The 17,579-nt window shown below is 42.9% G+C and overlaps 2 protein-coding genes across 2 annotated transcripts in view; one reads left to right on the top strand and one right to left on the bottom strand.

Moving 5' to 3' along the window:
- Window positions 1–17,579, bottom strand: part of agbl1 (AGBL carboxypeptidase 1) — a 222,385-nt gene that overhangs the window by 151,800 nt on the left and 53,006 nt on the right. The window contains exon 7 of the mRNA XM_084060959.1: window positions 11,092–11,129. Within this exon, the coding sequence (XP_083917085.1) occupies window positions 11,092–11,129 (38 nt within the window). The remainder of the gene's footprint in view (window positions 1–11,091; window positions 11,130–17,579) is intronic.
- LOC311047868 (TBC1 domain family member 17-like) lies at window positions 8,277–9,251 on the top strand (the record flags this gene model as incomplete). The annotated part of the gene is made up of 1 exon (XM_084060817.1): window positions 8,277–9,251. The coding sequence occupies one exon, from the start codon at window positions 8,277–8,279 to the stop codon at window positions 9,249–9,251; it is 975 nt and encodes a 324-aa protein (XP_083916943.1).

The raw sequence follows: 17,579 nt of genomic DNA, 5'->3' as shown, positions 1-17,579 counted from the left end.
TTCATCATGGCACCAGCTATAGTGAGACCGTCCAAGTATTCCCCCCTTATTTTCCCCTCAGTCGCGTACAAGTGGGTAGCTCGCGTATGGCTCCGTCAGTAGAGCGCTCTCCCTTGAATCGCAAGGTTCTAGGTTCGAGATACATATATATTTTATTTCCTTTTTCTCACTGTCTCAACAAACTCCCGGCCTTTGAAAACACAGGAAGACAAACACTTTCATCATCGCATCAGCCAGTGAGACCATGCAAGTGTTCCCCCCTATTTTTCCCTCAGTCGCGCAAGTGGGTAGCTCGTGTATGGCTCTGTCGGTAGAGCGCTCTCCCTTGAATCACAAGATTCAATATATATATATGTTTCCTTCTTTTTACCAGGTGCTCGAAGAGCGCCTGAGTCTACAGACAGGCTGGGACATCGTCATCAAGCGACACCTAAGCGACACCTAAGTGACACCTATTTGTCATTGGCTGTCCTGGCTGTCCTTCACTCCTTTAAGCCAATGGCGACACAAATGGGGAGACTAAGCGACACCTATTTGTCATTGGCTGTCCTGGCTGTCCTTCACTCCTTTAAGCCAATGGCGACACGAATGGGGAGACGGCCCGCCCCCCGCAGTAACCGTGCTCCGCTCCCCTCATTCACACTGCAACAGTTGTTGCAGACAGTGCAAGTTACTGCAGCCTCAGGCAGGAGGGTTAGCCTAAATGCTAGCGTGCTTCATTAGACCTATCTTGCTATTAAGTTATTATTTGGCCATGTTCACACTGACTTCAATCTTCGCTATTGTTGGGAAGACCTGTGTGGTGTCAAAAAATGTTGCCACCACTTATATAAAAAACATTATTAGCGTTTAGCGTCGCAGGTTTGGCGAGAGAAACAAGCAATCCGAAAAACAAGTAATCAGGTCTATGAAAACAATCAAACACACACACACACACACACACACACACACACACACACACACACACACACACACACACACACACACACACACACACACACACACACACACACACACACACACACACACACACACACACACACACACACACACACACACACACAGCACCTGGTAGAATATGACTCTTGTCATTTCGTTCTTTTTTTAATGTATTTATGTTTTTTGTCATATCTCTCCTCTCCCCTGTCCTATTTAACATCTTTCTGGAAAACATCATGGATGAAGCACTCCAAGAATTCCACACCTCCATATCCATCGGAGGAAGACCCATCTCCAACCTCCGCTTCGCTGATGACATCGACCTCATGGGGAAAAGCGAGGCTGAACTCCAGGAACTCACCACCAGACTGGAAGAGGCGGCGAGAGCATATGGCATGGAGATAAGTGCAGAGAAAAGTAAGATCCTGGTCAACAGCCACAACCATGTATCTCCAACGAAGATCACAATGAACGGGCAGACGCTGGAGGAAGTAAAGGACTTTAAGTACCTCGGGTCCTATGTGAGTGAAGATGGCAGCTCCACAAAAGAGATAAAAGCAAGAATTGGCATTGCAACATCAGCCATGACGAGACTGGCCAGTATTTGGAAAAGTAACACCATCAGCTTCTCAGTGAAGGTCAGACTTTACAAGTCACTTGTACTCTCCACCCTACTCTATGGCTGTGAGAGCTGGACACTCACAGCGGACACTGAGCGCAGGGTACAGTCCTTTGAAAGCAAGTGCTATAGAAGAATGCTACATATTTCATATAAAGAACACCGGACAAATGATTATGTTAGACAGTTAGTCACCACCCATGCTGGAGAACAGGAGCCCCTACTATCAACAGTAAAACGTTGCAAACTGGCCTGGTATGGCCATGTCACAAGACATACCTCCCTGTCAAAGACCATCCTACAGGGGACAGTGGAGGGGAAGCGGAGAAGAGGCAGGCAGAGAAAGTCCTGGATGGACAACATCAAGGAATGGACTGGCTGCAGCTTCCAAACCCTGCTACGCACAGCAGAAGATCGTGAGCGCTGGAGATCCCTGACTGCCCAAGCATCCACCATGACACCCCTACGGCCCCCTAGGCCATGGGATGAGTGAGTGAGTGAGATGTTTTTAATCATTATTATTTTTAACTAATAAACGGTAAAAAGAAACATTTACTCACAACCCTATGTTTGGGTCTAGTGCACTGCAAAAGGATAGGGGATCATTGCTCGGCTAATAACAATAAGACACTCCAACTTGCTTACGGTACTTACTTACAGTACCTGTGAAAGCGACCTGTTAATGATAACATTTTAAATACTAAGACTGTGAGTTATTAGTAAGAGAGGTGCAGAGCAGAGAAAAAAAGGGGGACATACTGTTATGAGAGATATTTTTTCAATCCAGCCTGGCTAGACAAACAGCCAGAGTATTGTGTTAATGTAGGTTTTTATTCATGTTCAAATGAACACAATGCAACAAATAGATGCAGATATTATGCGGGAGGAAAATAATTGCCCTCTGAGTATCAAAGAAAAGTAGTGGTCACGTAGACGGAGCATGAACATCAGCATGTTATTATAATCATAAATAAGACTGTTCACAACAACATTCGCAGTGTGCATTTTGCCATTGGCAACGATAATGTTAAGATATTCTGGAGTCCTGCAGCGTAGCGTCATATCTCTTACCAGCATAATGATATTTGATCATGAATTGATTTTTGAAAAGGAACTAATTAATTGCATTTCCTCCTTCAGTACTAAGATTTGTAGACAAATATAACTTTATAGTGAGTATAAAGCTTTTTCCCCCCCAAGCCATCAGACTTGTGAACTCTAAAAAAGTGCAATAATCCCTAACCATTGTCCTATATGCTGCTGAGGACTCCATGCTGTGCAATATTTCATCTCATTATGAACTGACTGTGATTTTATGTAAGCCAGTGGAACGGAACTTTCATGTATGTTGAATGACAATAAAGCTATCTATCTATCTATCTATCTATCTATCTATCTATCTATCTATCTATCTATCTATCTATCTAAACTTCAGCTAACACAGGAAGTCTGTTTGCACTTTTCATAACACACCTTGCACAACACTCCACACGTCATACACTCTTCTCCCTCTTGGCTCCTAGGCTGTGGAATAAACTATTCACTCTTAAGCTGCTAGCTTTATTGTTTTTTTCATCCTTTTGATAATGGTGGAGCCCATGAATGTATGTACTGTATATCGTCTCTTTTGGGGGGAAGCCTATTATGTCCAAAACAGTTACTTTTCAGGACTTTTCGAATTCAAAAATAGCAAAAGTAGCAGATCTACAAGCTCGAAAACGCGCTTCAGGTACGAACTGCAGACTCTTGTATCCCGCATTGTCTTCTTTTTGACAGATGCTAGTTATGCTGTGCAGAATTATGTTGGTTAATTATTCAGGTTTTTGTTATTTATAGATTTGTTTTTGCTTGTGCACAAATATTAAGAAAGATAGCATGTTTTTTAGCATGACGGATGCTAGGTTTGCTTACCTGGTATCCTAGTTTATTTAAAGCACTAAATTGTTCTCTTTGTATTGTACTTACTGTATGTGACTATTTTACTCTGCTGCTTATTCCGATTTTGCATTTGTAAGTCGCTCTGGATGAGAGTGTCTGCTTAAATGCCTAAATTGTAAACTGTGAATATGAAGCACCATCACCACCTAATCCCTGATTCTCCTCACATAGCAAGGTCTCACCTTTAGATACAAAACCATTCGTTTTCATTTGCAATAACCACTGATGTGGAACCAACCTGGGATAGGAGGATATTGATGATGTGTTTTTTAAGTTAAGAAAACAAGGGGATAAAAGTTCAGTACTTGAGTAAATAAACTTAAGTTACTTTACACCACTGCCCAGGTGGTAGAGCGGCGGATTATGCCGGTTCAAACCTCAGTTCTCTCTCTGGGTTAGTGTCGAAGTGACCTTGAGCAAAAACACAGAATCCCTAATGTAACTGCTTCCGATGTAATGAGCAGGTTGGGGCCTTTGCACGGTTTCCTCCGCCGTCGGTGTGTGAATGTGTCCATGAGTGGGTGAACGCAATGTACTGTACATTTGGAGATGGAGGTGCAATATAAATGCACCAATTTGTTGCTGTCTGGCAGAAACCTCCTTTCTCCATATTCTAACTTTTTGTGTTTTTTCGTAAATGAATGCCCTACTGCCTACTTCGTACTACAGTGTCACACAGAAGCATCAAAAGTAGCAGATATATAAGCTAGAAACGCGGCGCGGAGCGACGCGTTTTGAGCTTGTAGATATGAGGTTTCAAACCCGACAGAGACGACTTACATAGCGTAAAAGATACTGTATAGAAATGGGAGGGTATGCATTTAGAATGATTTATCAGGAAGCCCTTAGGAAGGTAACTACAGCACAACTCATTCTCAACAGAATGGCTGGATAATGCGTCAGACAAGAGATCTTGCCGGTGGGAATCCATCTGTGCCCCTGTGATTGAAGAATCAATTAACTTAAATTATTAGCCACGTGAGGGGTTAATTAGCAGCTTTTGCCAAGAGAGGGCATTCATTGTGCTACTGGGCTCAATAAACTGTTGGTCACAAGACCTTCTACACCTAACAGTAATGGTCACCAGCTGTTACACATTATAGATAACATTACATAAACTGTACTTTTCCACAGCAAAACCCATTTCACATGACATTTTTGAAAGGGAAATGCCATTTAAAGTTCAGGATTTTCACATAGTCACACACAACAATATGAAGGGCAGTTGGATAAATGTGAACGGGTGATATTCTGTGTGATGGATTGTAAAAAATGGGTGTAAAAAGCTCCCTCTTTACTCGTGGTCCGATGCGACGCAACGCGTTTGTGAGCTTGTAGGTGGGCTATTTTCCCAAAGCGCCAGCCCTGCGAGCCATTTTCAATTGAAGGCAGCAACGTGAAGATACAAACTGACACCCGTCACTTGTCACTGCGAGACAAACTACAAAAACAAAAACTGTTGAGCTGGGTTCTACTTTTTTCAGCGATGAACTGTCACTCAAGCATTGTTTTTGTTTCACCAGTTCCACACCCATGCTATCTCCATACAGTGCCTGCTTGTAATAAAAACCTTATTTTGTGGCTTTTTACCAACCCTTTTCATCCCAATTTTTGTAGTTCAGTGTGTCGTCACTGCTGCTGTATCCTACTGACTCACCTCGCTAGTGAGGAGCCCCCACCGGGAGGACGTAGAGCCTTCGTCCTACTCCTCCCACCCAAACACTCCCCCCGCTGACAGGTGCTTCCCCAGCCCGTAGGATTACGTGTAGAGCAGTGGTGGGGAAAGTACTCATATGTTTTACTTAAGTAAAAGTATCAATACTGCAAGTGAAAGTCCGGCATTCAAAATCATTTACTTGAGTAAAAGTACAAAAGTATTGGTATCAAAATGTACTTAAAGTGCCAAAAGTAAAAGTACTAAAATGTTTGAAAATAGCAGATCTACACAATCATCTATTTTCAAATAGCCTAGGTATAAAATAGGACTAAAGTGGTTAATGTGTGTTTTATATCTGCAAAGTAACTAGTAACTTAAGTTTTCAATTGTAGTGCAGTAAAAGTACAATATTCGCCTCTGAGATGTAGTGGAGTAGAAGTAAAAGTATTGAAAAATGGAAATACTCCAGTAAAGTAAAAAATCCTCAAATTTGCACTTAAGTACAATACTTGAGTGCATGAACTTAGTAACTTTCCACCACTGGTGTAGAGACAATCACCCTGCCCTGAACACGGACCAATTGTGTTTGCTCGACAAAGCTGGATGCAGCGAGGTGGATGCTAACCCCCAGACTCAGTGGTGCTTGCCAGCTACTTTACCACTGCGTCACTCGAGTGCCTGAAAAAAAAAAAAAGAATTCTAAACCGTCAGCCAGTTCCCTGTTCTTTTTAACCCAAGCCTTTATATTTTCCTTTACAGTACTGTATGTTTCTCGCTCGTTGCTCCCACACACACGCACATTTAATGAAGGTCAACGAGCTTGTTGAGCAACACTTCAAAGGGGAATCAGCGACAGTGTAATTGACCACGTAGGTGGTTTTGTAGCTTCCGTCGCTCGCTGCTGGTGTGAACGCAACATTCTGACAAAGCCCCAGAAGGCTGAAACCATTCATTTCTCTTCATTAAAACTAATTATGGAAGGTTGTCACACAATTCCAAGGCCCAGCTGGACTTCTCTCACTGTTCTACACCCCCCCCCCCCCCCCCCCCCCGCCATACCAACAGTGTTAGCCCAGGGGATAAAGCACCGACAAGGACTTGTAGGGCAGTGGTTCTCAAACTTTTTCATGTCAAGGACCCCTAAATGAATGTGTATTTGGCCGTGAAACCCCATCTGAATAGATTTTGTGCCAAGGACCCCCCATACAAGATTTGTGGTGTGAACATTTTCAAAGAATGTCAATGATATATATAGGGCCATGGGGATCCCCGGACCCCACTTTGAGAACCCCTGCATTGGACCAAGGACCACCATAACTCTGAGAGTGTACAAATGGACCCCCCACCTTGAGAACCAATGTTGTTGGGGATATGCAGGGGAACTGGCAGAACAACTAAATTGGGACAAATTGGGACAATTACCAAAATAAAAACAAGAATTGAAAAGGAAATAAGAGATGAAGTCAGCCTGAACGTCACTTTTTGCCATTCTCTGACAGCTTATGCAAAACAATCGACGTTAGTGAAATAGCTTTGCTTTCCTAAACGTTGTTTATAGGAGCATCATGTGGAAGTCGATTGGTCATGAAGTAAAGGACATTATCGTCTCTGTCGGCGTGGAACCTCATATGTCCAAAACTGTTACTTTTCAGGATTCGCTCCGCGTTTCGAGCTTGTAGATCTGCTACTTTTGATGCTTTTGTGTGACGCTGTAGTATGATCAAGTAGGGCCTTAATTTACGAAAAAACACAAAAGGTTAGAATATAGAGACAGCAACGTTATGCTGCAGCTGCATTATGCTATATTAAAATGTTAACAGGAGTCAAGCTCTTGGTTTTGAAATTGTCTATATATGACACAAAAAAATATTAGATGATACAGTACTGTAGGTCCTTTAGTTTCATCCACATGAATATATTAATAGATGTTGTTGTTTGTGCATTAAACACTTGAGCCCTATTTTATACTTTGGCTATTCTAAAATAGCAGATCTGGGAGGTAAATTTAAACTCCCATCAAAAGGAGGTGTCATTCACTGCTGCATGTCTAAGTACAAGCGGCTTGTACAATGAAACTGCGAAAGGCTTATTAAATCAGTTATGGTTCCTTTGATCGCTCCTCAGTTACTTGGTGACACAGGGCGGCTGTGGTAACTGCTGTTTTTCTTCCTTTTTCTCCTTTGTACATGTAGTGTTTTGTATTTGTTGATGACATGTATTATTGAGTACATCTTCTTAAAGTTATGCTATGTTGATGAATTGAATACATGTAGGACCACAATCTAAACAAGTCCCCAGGACTTTTTTTGTGTTATCCTTTACTCCTTTTAGCCTTAATGTCTGACTGTATCTGTTGCTGTTTAGATTTCTGATTCTGACTAATAAAGTATTTAATCAATCAATCAAACTTAACGCATTTTTATGTTTTGCTGTAACAGTATGTCCTTGTTTTAATGTTTTGGGGACTCGGCTACGGATGGAAATGATCTCTACGCTAAATCCAGCATGTTCACCACCTGATCATGGGTATGTAATTCATAATCATGTTTTAGTGTTCATTAACCCATTAAGACCTGAGGCTGATTGTACAAATGCCTTCTAAATCAGTAGTTCTCAAATGTTTTCGTGCCAAAGACCCCCAAATGTATATGAATTTGGCTGCGGACTGTGGTGGGAAAATGGAATTGTTTCATTTGTGTCATATTTCTCTCAATTGTATGTTGATTGTCCTGAGTGCTAATCTAGCTGGATGTGGCTTACACCGTGGTCTGATGTCCCGTGTCGATTTAATCAAACCTTTTGCAAATTTAATCAAAACCACATCAATGGCTTTTGTTCTGACCAGGGTGTTGGTGAGACTCCCTCACAGCCAACAGTCAGATCGTCTGAATGTTGATTTACTCTTGTTTACTGTCTGTTTATTCATCACAGTGAATCATTCAAACAGGATGGTCCCATTGTAATAATAATGATCTAGTCAGGCTGGCTGCCATGTGACAGCCTTAACTCCTTCTCCTTATGACCATGTGACAGCCTTCACTCCTCCTACTTTGAGTAAAATGTATAAAAAGTAACTACTATGTATTGTTTTGGAGACTCAATGAGTTCTGAGTTCTGAGTGCCATGGGGAATGGACAACGAAAGGTGGCTTTGCCACCAACGCTTGGTCCCAGACCGGAGGTGACGCGGGGGCGACCAATGGAGCAATGGGAGGAGTTTCTGGATGCCGAAGGCTGTGTGCAGCACCCAGAGAGAATCAAAGAACTAGTGTTCCGAGGGGGTATCACGCCAAACCTAAGGAAAGATGTGTGGAAGTTTCTCCTGGGCTTTTATCCATGGAACAGCACTTTCAAGGAAAGGGAGGACATTCTGAGGTTTAAGACGGATGAATACTTCCGAATGAAGGCGCAGTGGAAGTCAGTTAGTGAAGAGCAGGAGATGAGAAACTCCCTCCTCAGAAGCCTCATTGAGACAGATGTGAGTAGGACAGACAGACACACCGCCTTCTTCTCTGGGAACGATAACCCAGGACTGACTCTCCTCCATGATGTTCTGATGACCTATTGCATGTACAACTTTGATCTTGGCTATGTCCAGGGAATGAGTGACCTCCTGGCACCCCTCCTATTTGTTACTCAGAATGAGGTGGAGTCCTTCTGGTGCCTGACTGGCTTCATGAATATAGTGCGTACTAACTTTGAAGAGTCTCAGGAGGCCATGAAACGGCAGCTCCTTCAGCTTAGCATCTTGCTGAAAGCTCTGGACCCAGAGCTGTGGGATTACCTGGACTCCCAGGACAGCGGCTCTCTTTGCTTCTGTTTCCGTTGGTTAGTGATCTGGTTCAAGAGAGAGTTTTCCTTTGAAGACATTCTTGTGCTGTGGGAGGTGATGTGGACCCGCCTGCCTTGTGAGAACTTTCACCTGCTGATAGCCTGTTCCATTCTGGTATCTCAGCGAGGGGAGTTGATTGGATCTGATTTCAGTACCATTTTGAAGCACATAAATGAACTGACAATGAAGCTGGATCTGCAGACTGTACTCATTGGAGCAGAGGCCATCTACCTACAGCTGGTTCCCTTGCTTGTTCCGAGGCTGTAATTACCACTGTAGCAGACAGAGGGCATTGTTGGGTGAGAGAAGAAGCTTTTTCCGGTGTATGAGGTTAGGGGGTAGGCTCCTCAATCCCTTGTGCACAACAGGCGACGGTGGAATCGCAAGGTTCCGAGGGCACGTTATAATGGAAATATAGTGCTGGAGGAGATGACTGAAGGCAATGCCCCCGTGTCTAGTGAAGAATGAGTTTACATTCTACCGCGGCTTCGTCTAGTCGATGTGCCGACTATCGCTCCTGTCAGGGGTTGGTAGCACATGGTGCGTGGATGATAGTCCACACCTAACCGGATAAGAGTGCGTGACTCACCGGTTACAGGCGAGGCTGGTGAAAACGGTTAAAGTTTCTATACCCATAGCGAAAGTGGGATAGGGATCAGACCGTCGGTTTCCTGCTTAGAGTGCCAATCACACTTTGAGTAAGGGATCGCTATCGACTGGGTCACCGGCCGGTCGGGTCGCAGAGGCAGTAAGTCCATGAAGTGCCTAAGCGAGGACTGAATGTAGCTCAATGTACAGTCAGGCCATCATAAGATGAAAGCGAAAGGACAGCTACTGTAAGTAGGCGAGTGGTGCTCCTGTGATCGGTATCTTTGAAAAGAAGACACCGGGAAGCAGGAGACAGGGATGTCTGTCCAGGGGAGCCTGGGTGGAGACCTCAGATGGAAAAGGGTCCAGCCTGGGACTGCGCCCTGCTGAGGGAGGTCTAAAGGACTTAAGTGGTTAATGAATGTGTTATTATTATCCAGAGGCTGGCTGTCTGGCCATGTGACAACCTTAACTCCTCCTCCTTATGACCATGTGACAGCCTTCACTCCTCCTACTTTGAGTAAAATGTATAAAAAGTAACTACTATGTATTGTTTTGGAGACTCAATCATCTTGCATGGTGGAAGGTGGTTGTTCAGTAGGGATCCCTATTAAATTGAATTGAATGTCTCATCACATCTTGTACTCTCCTTATATTTTGTTATAAGTATTAGTATATTTATTCCACAACAGGACCCCCCATCTGAAAATGTTTTGTACCAGGGATCGCCAGAAGAGAAGATTTGTGTAAAATATATTCAATATGTATATATTCAACAACAAAAAACGCAAAAAATAGCAGATGTACAAGCTCGCAGCGCAGCACGAAGTGACCCGCTGTGAGCTTGCATAGCTATCTGCTATTTTTGAATAGCCAACACTAAAATGACACCGATGCATTCCCTGTCTTAATGGGTTACAGTACATTACAGTCATTTAGCAGACGCTTTTATCCAAAGCGACTTACAATAAGTGCATTCAACGTAGGGAACAAAACTACTAATCACCAGAAGTCTTAAGTGCATTTCCTGCAAAAACAAGCAACCAAGAGTATACCTAGCGCTAAGGTAAAAGTGCTATACATCAGCTACCTACTTTCTTAAACAGATGAGACAAAATAGCAAAATCAAATGAGCACGAGCTAATACAAAAAGTGTATCGACTAAACAAGATCCAATAAAACATACAACAATAAAACAAGAGTTCGTACAACTAGTTAACAACAAGTAAGCCAGACAAAGAGGAAGGGTAGTGTTTCCTGAAGAGGTTAATGTGCAAATTGTACCACTTGTAAAGTTACCTCCTGTATAATAATGACATGCACACAATAGGGATGCCAGGGTGAAAGTGGTAAAAAAAAAGAAAGAGAAAAAAAAACACCCAGTACATTCTCCAAATGGCCCCTCCACTAAGATTGAGCTTGACACTCGCGCTGTAATGGACTTTATCTCTTTATCTGTAGTGACACATGGAAAGCGTCTAGAGGTGGATAAATTAATGAAGGTTGTGGAAAAACTTACTTGTGCACAGCAGAGCAGCCAAGGCATCGATCGCCGCCCTGCAGAAGACAGAGAGCGTGCTTGTTAGCTGAGCTCTCACATTTTTCTTTTTCTCTCTCTCATACTGTACGCAAAAACACAGACCTTGTATGTCCAAATATTTAAACATAGGATATATATTTATTATTTAGGAAATGAAAAAAAAAAACATTAGAACCCGCGTCCCGTGTAGTTATCATTTAGACACACGCTCTTGTTAATACTTTTCATTGATTCAATATTTATAAAACCCACAGATAGACTTAACCAGTTTCACGTGTTTCATCGCGATGCGTTGTGAGCTTGCAGATCGGCTATTTTCGCTACTTTTACGTGACACATGTTGTACATTAACAACACATTAATTTACAAAAAAAAATAAATAAAGTTGAAATATGGAGATGCGATATCTCTGCCCGTCAGCGACAATGTACAGGGGGGAGAGAGAGAGAGAGAGAGATTCAGATTCAGAAATATGGACAACGCCATGAAAAAATGCACACTCAGCATGTAGAGTTTTACAACACCATAGCACTGACTCCTTGTCTGTGCAGTGTGTCTGTTCATCACTATGGTATGGATGTACAGTATGTGTGTGTGTGTGTGTGTGTGTGTGTGTGTGTGTGTGTGTGTGTGTGTGTGTGTGTGTGTGTGTGTGTGTGTGTGTGTGTGTGTGTGTGTGTGTGTGTGTGTGTGTGTGTGTGTGTGTGTATGCGTGCGTTCTAGTATCCTGAGGTCAGGAATGTCAACACTGCCTGCCAGAGTCCCCAGTCGATGGCAAGTAAACAGGGGTGTCACTAGCAGGCGGTTATGAGAGGTGACAACAAGCTCTGACCCCTGCTGACCCCTGGTGGCACTAGGGGTCAAGCTGTGTTTACAGAGTTTTCATTTTCATCATGTACTTTGTATTTCACAGTATAGTCTACTGCATCCTGACGGCACACTGGCAAATGCTCCATTTAAAGAGCCTGTAAACAGGAAATGCCCAGTTTTGGGCATTTCCTGCTGAAAGCAGTTTTCTGGGCGGGGACAAACACCTCACCTGATGACACGCTCAAAGCACTTGATGGGAATGCGTACTATCAGACTATAGCGCTATTTAACACTTATTTTAACAACAAAATGTCACTTAAGAGTGTCCACATGTAACCAAAAGGACCCTTACCGGTTACATGTGGACACTCTCTGAGTTACAAATGGGTAAATCAACACTGAGGGATTTTACTGTGCACTTACATGCAACGTTACAGAGTTCACAGTGTGCCGTGGGCGACTAAGCAGGCGAAGGTACCAGTGACTATATTTAATCGACCATTATAATATGACTACTGGCCATATTTTAAACAAGACAATGTATTGATTAAGCTGTTTATGATCGATAGATAAGATTGATAGGGTGAGGGGGGGATTCAAGTGCAATATAGAACTATTCCATTCACATTCCTACAGAGCAGAGCCTGAAGACATCCGATCCAACATTAGCATAAAACAATAGGTGCACTTAAACATCTTCAAGCGTTTGTGAACTTGTGAACTCATAGATTGGTGAACTCATCATAACCCTCACATAACCCTCTTACCTTCTCTTGCCTCCAGCAACAATTCTGAAAGAAAATCCCTGTTGCGAGGTTTGCCAAAAACGCCCAAGATATACAACACCTTGGTGACAGTTTCAGCCCCACCTCAAATGTGTTGGGACTTATTTTTGTCTGCTGACAGTCATCTTTTTTACTCTCTAAACAAGTTCACCACTGCAGGAATTGCTTGACAATGCATGCTATATCTGCCATAATGTGCTGTGAAATGCTGTGAGAATTCTGATAAGAGTCATAGTCTGATTAAAGCAGAACTATGTGACTTTCCTCTTCAACCCAGGATTTGAACCTGGTTTCCTGCGCAAGTGCTATTTTTTTTTTTTTTTTACCATTGAGCTAATAGAGCCTGCCTGCTTGCTCAGGGGATGAATTGAATCTTGACCATCAGGTCAAAATTCGTGTCAGATCCTGTGTCTAGGTGAGACGTGACCTTTGACACCATCTAAATGTCACAATAGTAGACCAGGGAGACAATACAACAACCCCAAAGATATATTGTATTAACATACTCTACCATACAGATCGGGAAAAAAAACACTTAAAAAAAGACATAGTATTAGTGCCGCTTTAAGGCCTGATTTATGCTTAGTTGTACAAAGGTGTCCCGTGCCACAAATAGTCATGGTGCGACACGCTGTGAGCTTGTATATCTGCTGTTTTTGACATGAGACATGATCATACAGTATGATAGAGTAGGCCTATGTATTAGGCATTAGGTGTATATCTGAAATATCCTTCAATAATCAGACTAAAAAAGGAACATGCAATCCGACTGACGGGGTCATCAGAAAATGACGTTTACACGATCGTTTCTAATTCAGACTGATGATAGGTGCTTGGTTTACCTATGATCCTAGATCCTAAATGTATTACCTCGTGTTTAACTTGCTTACTGTAAATAGCTCTGGATTAAGATTGTCTGCTAAATGCCAAAATTGTAAATCGTAACGATGAACGATTGAACTCCAGTGCTTTGGTCCTATTGGTACAGAACTTGTACTTATTTGAACTGTAGTGGTGGCGACAGTCAACGACCTGAACTGCCCTCAGCACTTATGCAAAAAAGGAAAAACATTATGCACGGCACACAATAAAATGAAACTAATTCATTTGCTTCTTATATGGCCTGGCCAACAAAAACACTTCCCCTTTTGATTTGACTCTGTACTGCAGAGAAAAGACCCCCATTGAGTTCTAACAGCATTAAATATGCATACTGCTTTCAGCCCGTGAAGAGTCTTCAGTTCACACACGCAGGCGCGCACGCACACGCGCACACACACACACACACACACACACACACACACACACACACACACACACACACACACAGTGTAAAAGCAGCAGCAGCTCCCCTGGCAGACAGATGCACGCTGTGCAAGTGGCTCCAGGTGCACTGAGGCTCTAATCAGCATATTTAACTGATCACTCAATCAGTTTATTGTAATTAGCTGCATTTCTCCCTGACTGTGAAGAAACATGCACTTCGGCTTTTGAAACGATTCCACTTTCACACTTAAAAGAAAGAGCCCTGGCTAATGCCAGCATGTCTAGATTAGGGGAGGAAACTGATGTTGTAGCATACAATTATGTCCTTGGACTCAATCCACCTGCAAACCCCTCTCTCTCTCTCTCTCTCTCGTACTACTACTCTATACAGTAGCATTAACCACATGAACCCTAGCATCCCTTAGGAGCGAGCATTGAGCGAAAATAGGCAATCTTCGAGCTCACAAAGCGTCGCAACGCTTGTAGATTGACTATTTCGCTGAAGAGATTTGGCCTAGGGGGATGTTGACCAGGTTCCCCTCCTTTTTTTTCTCCTTCTACAACCAAATCTCTTTGGCAAAAGTACAAGCTCACAATGCATTGGTTTGCGACACAGTGTGCGCTTGTAGATCAGCCTTTTTTTCTTTTCTTTTTTTCAAATCTTCGCCTATTATGACATGCCCTGATAGAGACGCTAGGGTCCATGTAGTTTGGAAAAAGATTATTTATTTATCATAACGTGTTTGTCCAGATCTCTGAAGTAACTTGATGCTCAGACATGTTGAGTGCCCTGCAAAAACCCCACATTGCAGCGATAACGTGATCAACCACTCCCTCTTCAGAGACAAGCTTTTTTTTGTCATCAACTCCAACCTCGGTGACAGCGACTCATTCGTCCAAGCGTCCAGTCCAGGTACTCAGGCCCAGAACGCTAACCCCAAAGTCCTCCGTGTCAGCCACCTCTCCCTCCCTTCTTCCGCACTGTCTGATTACCACCGGTGTTAATCCTTGGTACAAATCTGCCTAATGTGATGCACCCGCTGGCCATGCGTCCGTGTCCATTCCGTCCCTTCCACACTTATCAGTCTGCCACCGCCGTGTGCCTCTCATTGGCACGAACCCGTTCAGCACTCTACAACCCAAATAGTCCATCGTACTAATGGCGTGCGGCGTGCCGGAAATAGGCGATCTAAAAGCTCACATACCAGGGTTCATACTAGATAAGCATACCCTATACAGCAGTGGTTCTCAAAGTGGGGTCCCAAGACCCTCAAGGGTCCTTGGGGGGGGGGGGGGGGGGTTCCAGGGGGTCCCCAGGAAAAATATTTTAATATAGCGTCACAATCACTTTAACCATATTTTATACTTTGACGATTAAAAAATAGCAGATGCACAAGCTCATAGCGCGGCATGAAGTGACGCGCTATGAGCTTGTACATCTGCTATTTTTGAAAAATCGTGAAAATGTGTGCAAAATATATATATATAAATTTTAAGGCGAACATTTTAAAATCTTTGTTTCTGGGGGTCCCTGGCACAAAACATTTTCAGATGAGGGTCCGCGGCCAAATGCATATCAATTTGGGGGTCCTCGACACAAAATAGTTTGAGAACCACTGATGTATAGCATACCGCTGTCTGCATTCATTCCCTTCCTGACTCCCTAATGGCGTATATACCTGATGGCACATCAATTCTCTGTCTTCCACAGTAAACTGAAAACGTCTCTCTTTCGATATGCACCACACACCTGCTTCCACCTCCTGTGTCACATATCCTCATCCTACTTTATATGCCCCTGATGTCTTCACATAAAGGGGGATTACACCCATGATGTATCGGAGACATATTTTAACCCGACAGTGTAATTTACTTTCCAAGAAAGATTTCTATTAAGGGTGTTCATTGGATAGTTGAGTATAATTATCTGTTATTAGTATGAATTATGAGAAAGTCCTTTTCGCTGCACTTAGCATATTACACAACTTAATTTTGAGTTTAATAGGACTAAATAAGGCATATTAACAAGTGTCATCTTGACAAACTGATATTAGTCATACTGCTGTCTTTACAAATGATCATTGGTCTTTTTATGGTTACATTTAAAAGTAAGCAATTTCTGTCATGTCATTAGTGTCCTCTCCTGACCTGAGGACACACACACCTTAATCGATCAAACTTTTATTTATAGCATAGTCTTGTCCAGGTTTTCTCAAAGTGTGCCATATCACTTGAATTAATATCAATTATTTTGAGTTTAAACATCGGGTACAAAGTAATTGCAAATCAGTTCTAAATGAATTGGATAGTCTCTCAAATCTCTTATTAGTCATCCAGGATAAAAGTCCAAAGACATTGAATATCTTAAGACCAAGACACCAAATGAAAGAGAGAGTGAATGCATGCTTGTGTGTGCGTTCATTTGAATGTTGTGGTCACCATCATCATCATCTTAAAATAATAGTATCAATAGTAATAGTAATTATAACAATGCAAATAGTTTTGCAGGGCCTATCAATTTTTTTATTGTAAAGTAGTCAAATATGCCATGAATATAGTGAGTGAAAAGTAACAATGTAATTTAGGGGTGCCGTGGATGAAAACATTCTCTACAGGGGTGTCCTAAGCCTAAAAGGTTTGTGAACCACAGGTCTGCAGAACACACATCCAATCCACATTAACCATATGAACCCTATAGCATCCCTATTCTGGGCATTTCATAATAACAGGTGAACATTTCAAAAAAAAAAAATAGTCAATCTACAAGCTCACATCGCTTTTACAATACTGATCACCTCATCAGGCTGGTAAAGGCCTCCTCTAAACACAGCATCAGAAGGGTTGTCATGTCCATCAGTCTAAAAATGCTGCGGCGAGCGATTGACTGCTGCTGACAGTTGAAAATAATTGACAGATTCAGTCATCTGATGACTGACTTTACAACTTCCAAATTTATAGCCATCATCAGCCATGATATTAAAAGGTATAATTAGACACCATCGGTGTGACTGACACGTTCGAAACTGCCACTCAAGACTTTGGGGGAAATCATATACTGTATCTGCCACCTACCTGCTTTTACAACCCGCCAATTCCCACCCGTTATCCGTATCGACGCTCGGAATGCGAAATTCGGAATCCCAAGCGCCATTCTAACATCGCTAGGACAATTAGCAGGCGGCCCGTGTAGAGGAATTACTCTGAAAACCCTCGCTGAGGGCTATAAATTTGCACATCTCAGGGGACGGGTATCCGATATCCTCACACCAGCGAGGGGTTTCGTGTTCAGTAGAAGCCGATCAGGGGACGGTATGCCGTGGCAGCGGGCCGAGCAGAGGCTGGCATGACCGGCCCTCGTGGAATGTCCTGCTGGGTATACTGCAGGGTGCTAGCCCAGGCCGTGCCAGCCGAATGCCAGAGGGTTCTGACAGTGAGAGATGAGAGGATGATATACGATATACGAAAACCAAGAGGGACCGCAGCCAGCGACAGAGAGAGAGAGAGAGATGAGCAGAGGAGAGATAAGAGTTCAATATCAATATGTTGCAACGGTGTCAACCCAGGGATAAGTTGGGAGAATCGGAATTAGAATCGTGTTTATTGGCC

Source organism: Gymnoscopelus microlampas (assembly GCF_963454915.1).
Source record: "Gymnoscopelus microlampas genome assembly, chromosome: 6".
Lineage (NCBI taxonomy): Eukaryota > Metazoa > Chordata > Actinopteri > Myctophiformes > Myctophidae > Gymnoscopelus > Gymnoscopelus microlampas.
Note: the sequence above shows the minus strand (reverse complement) of the source record. Positions and strands in the feature narration are given on the sequence as shown.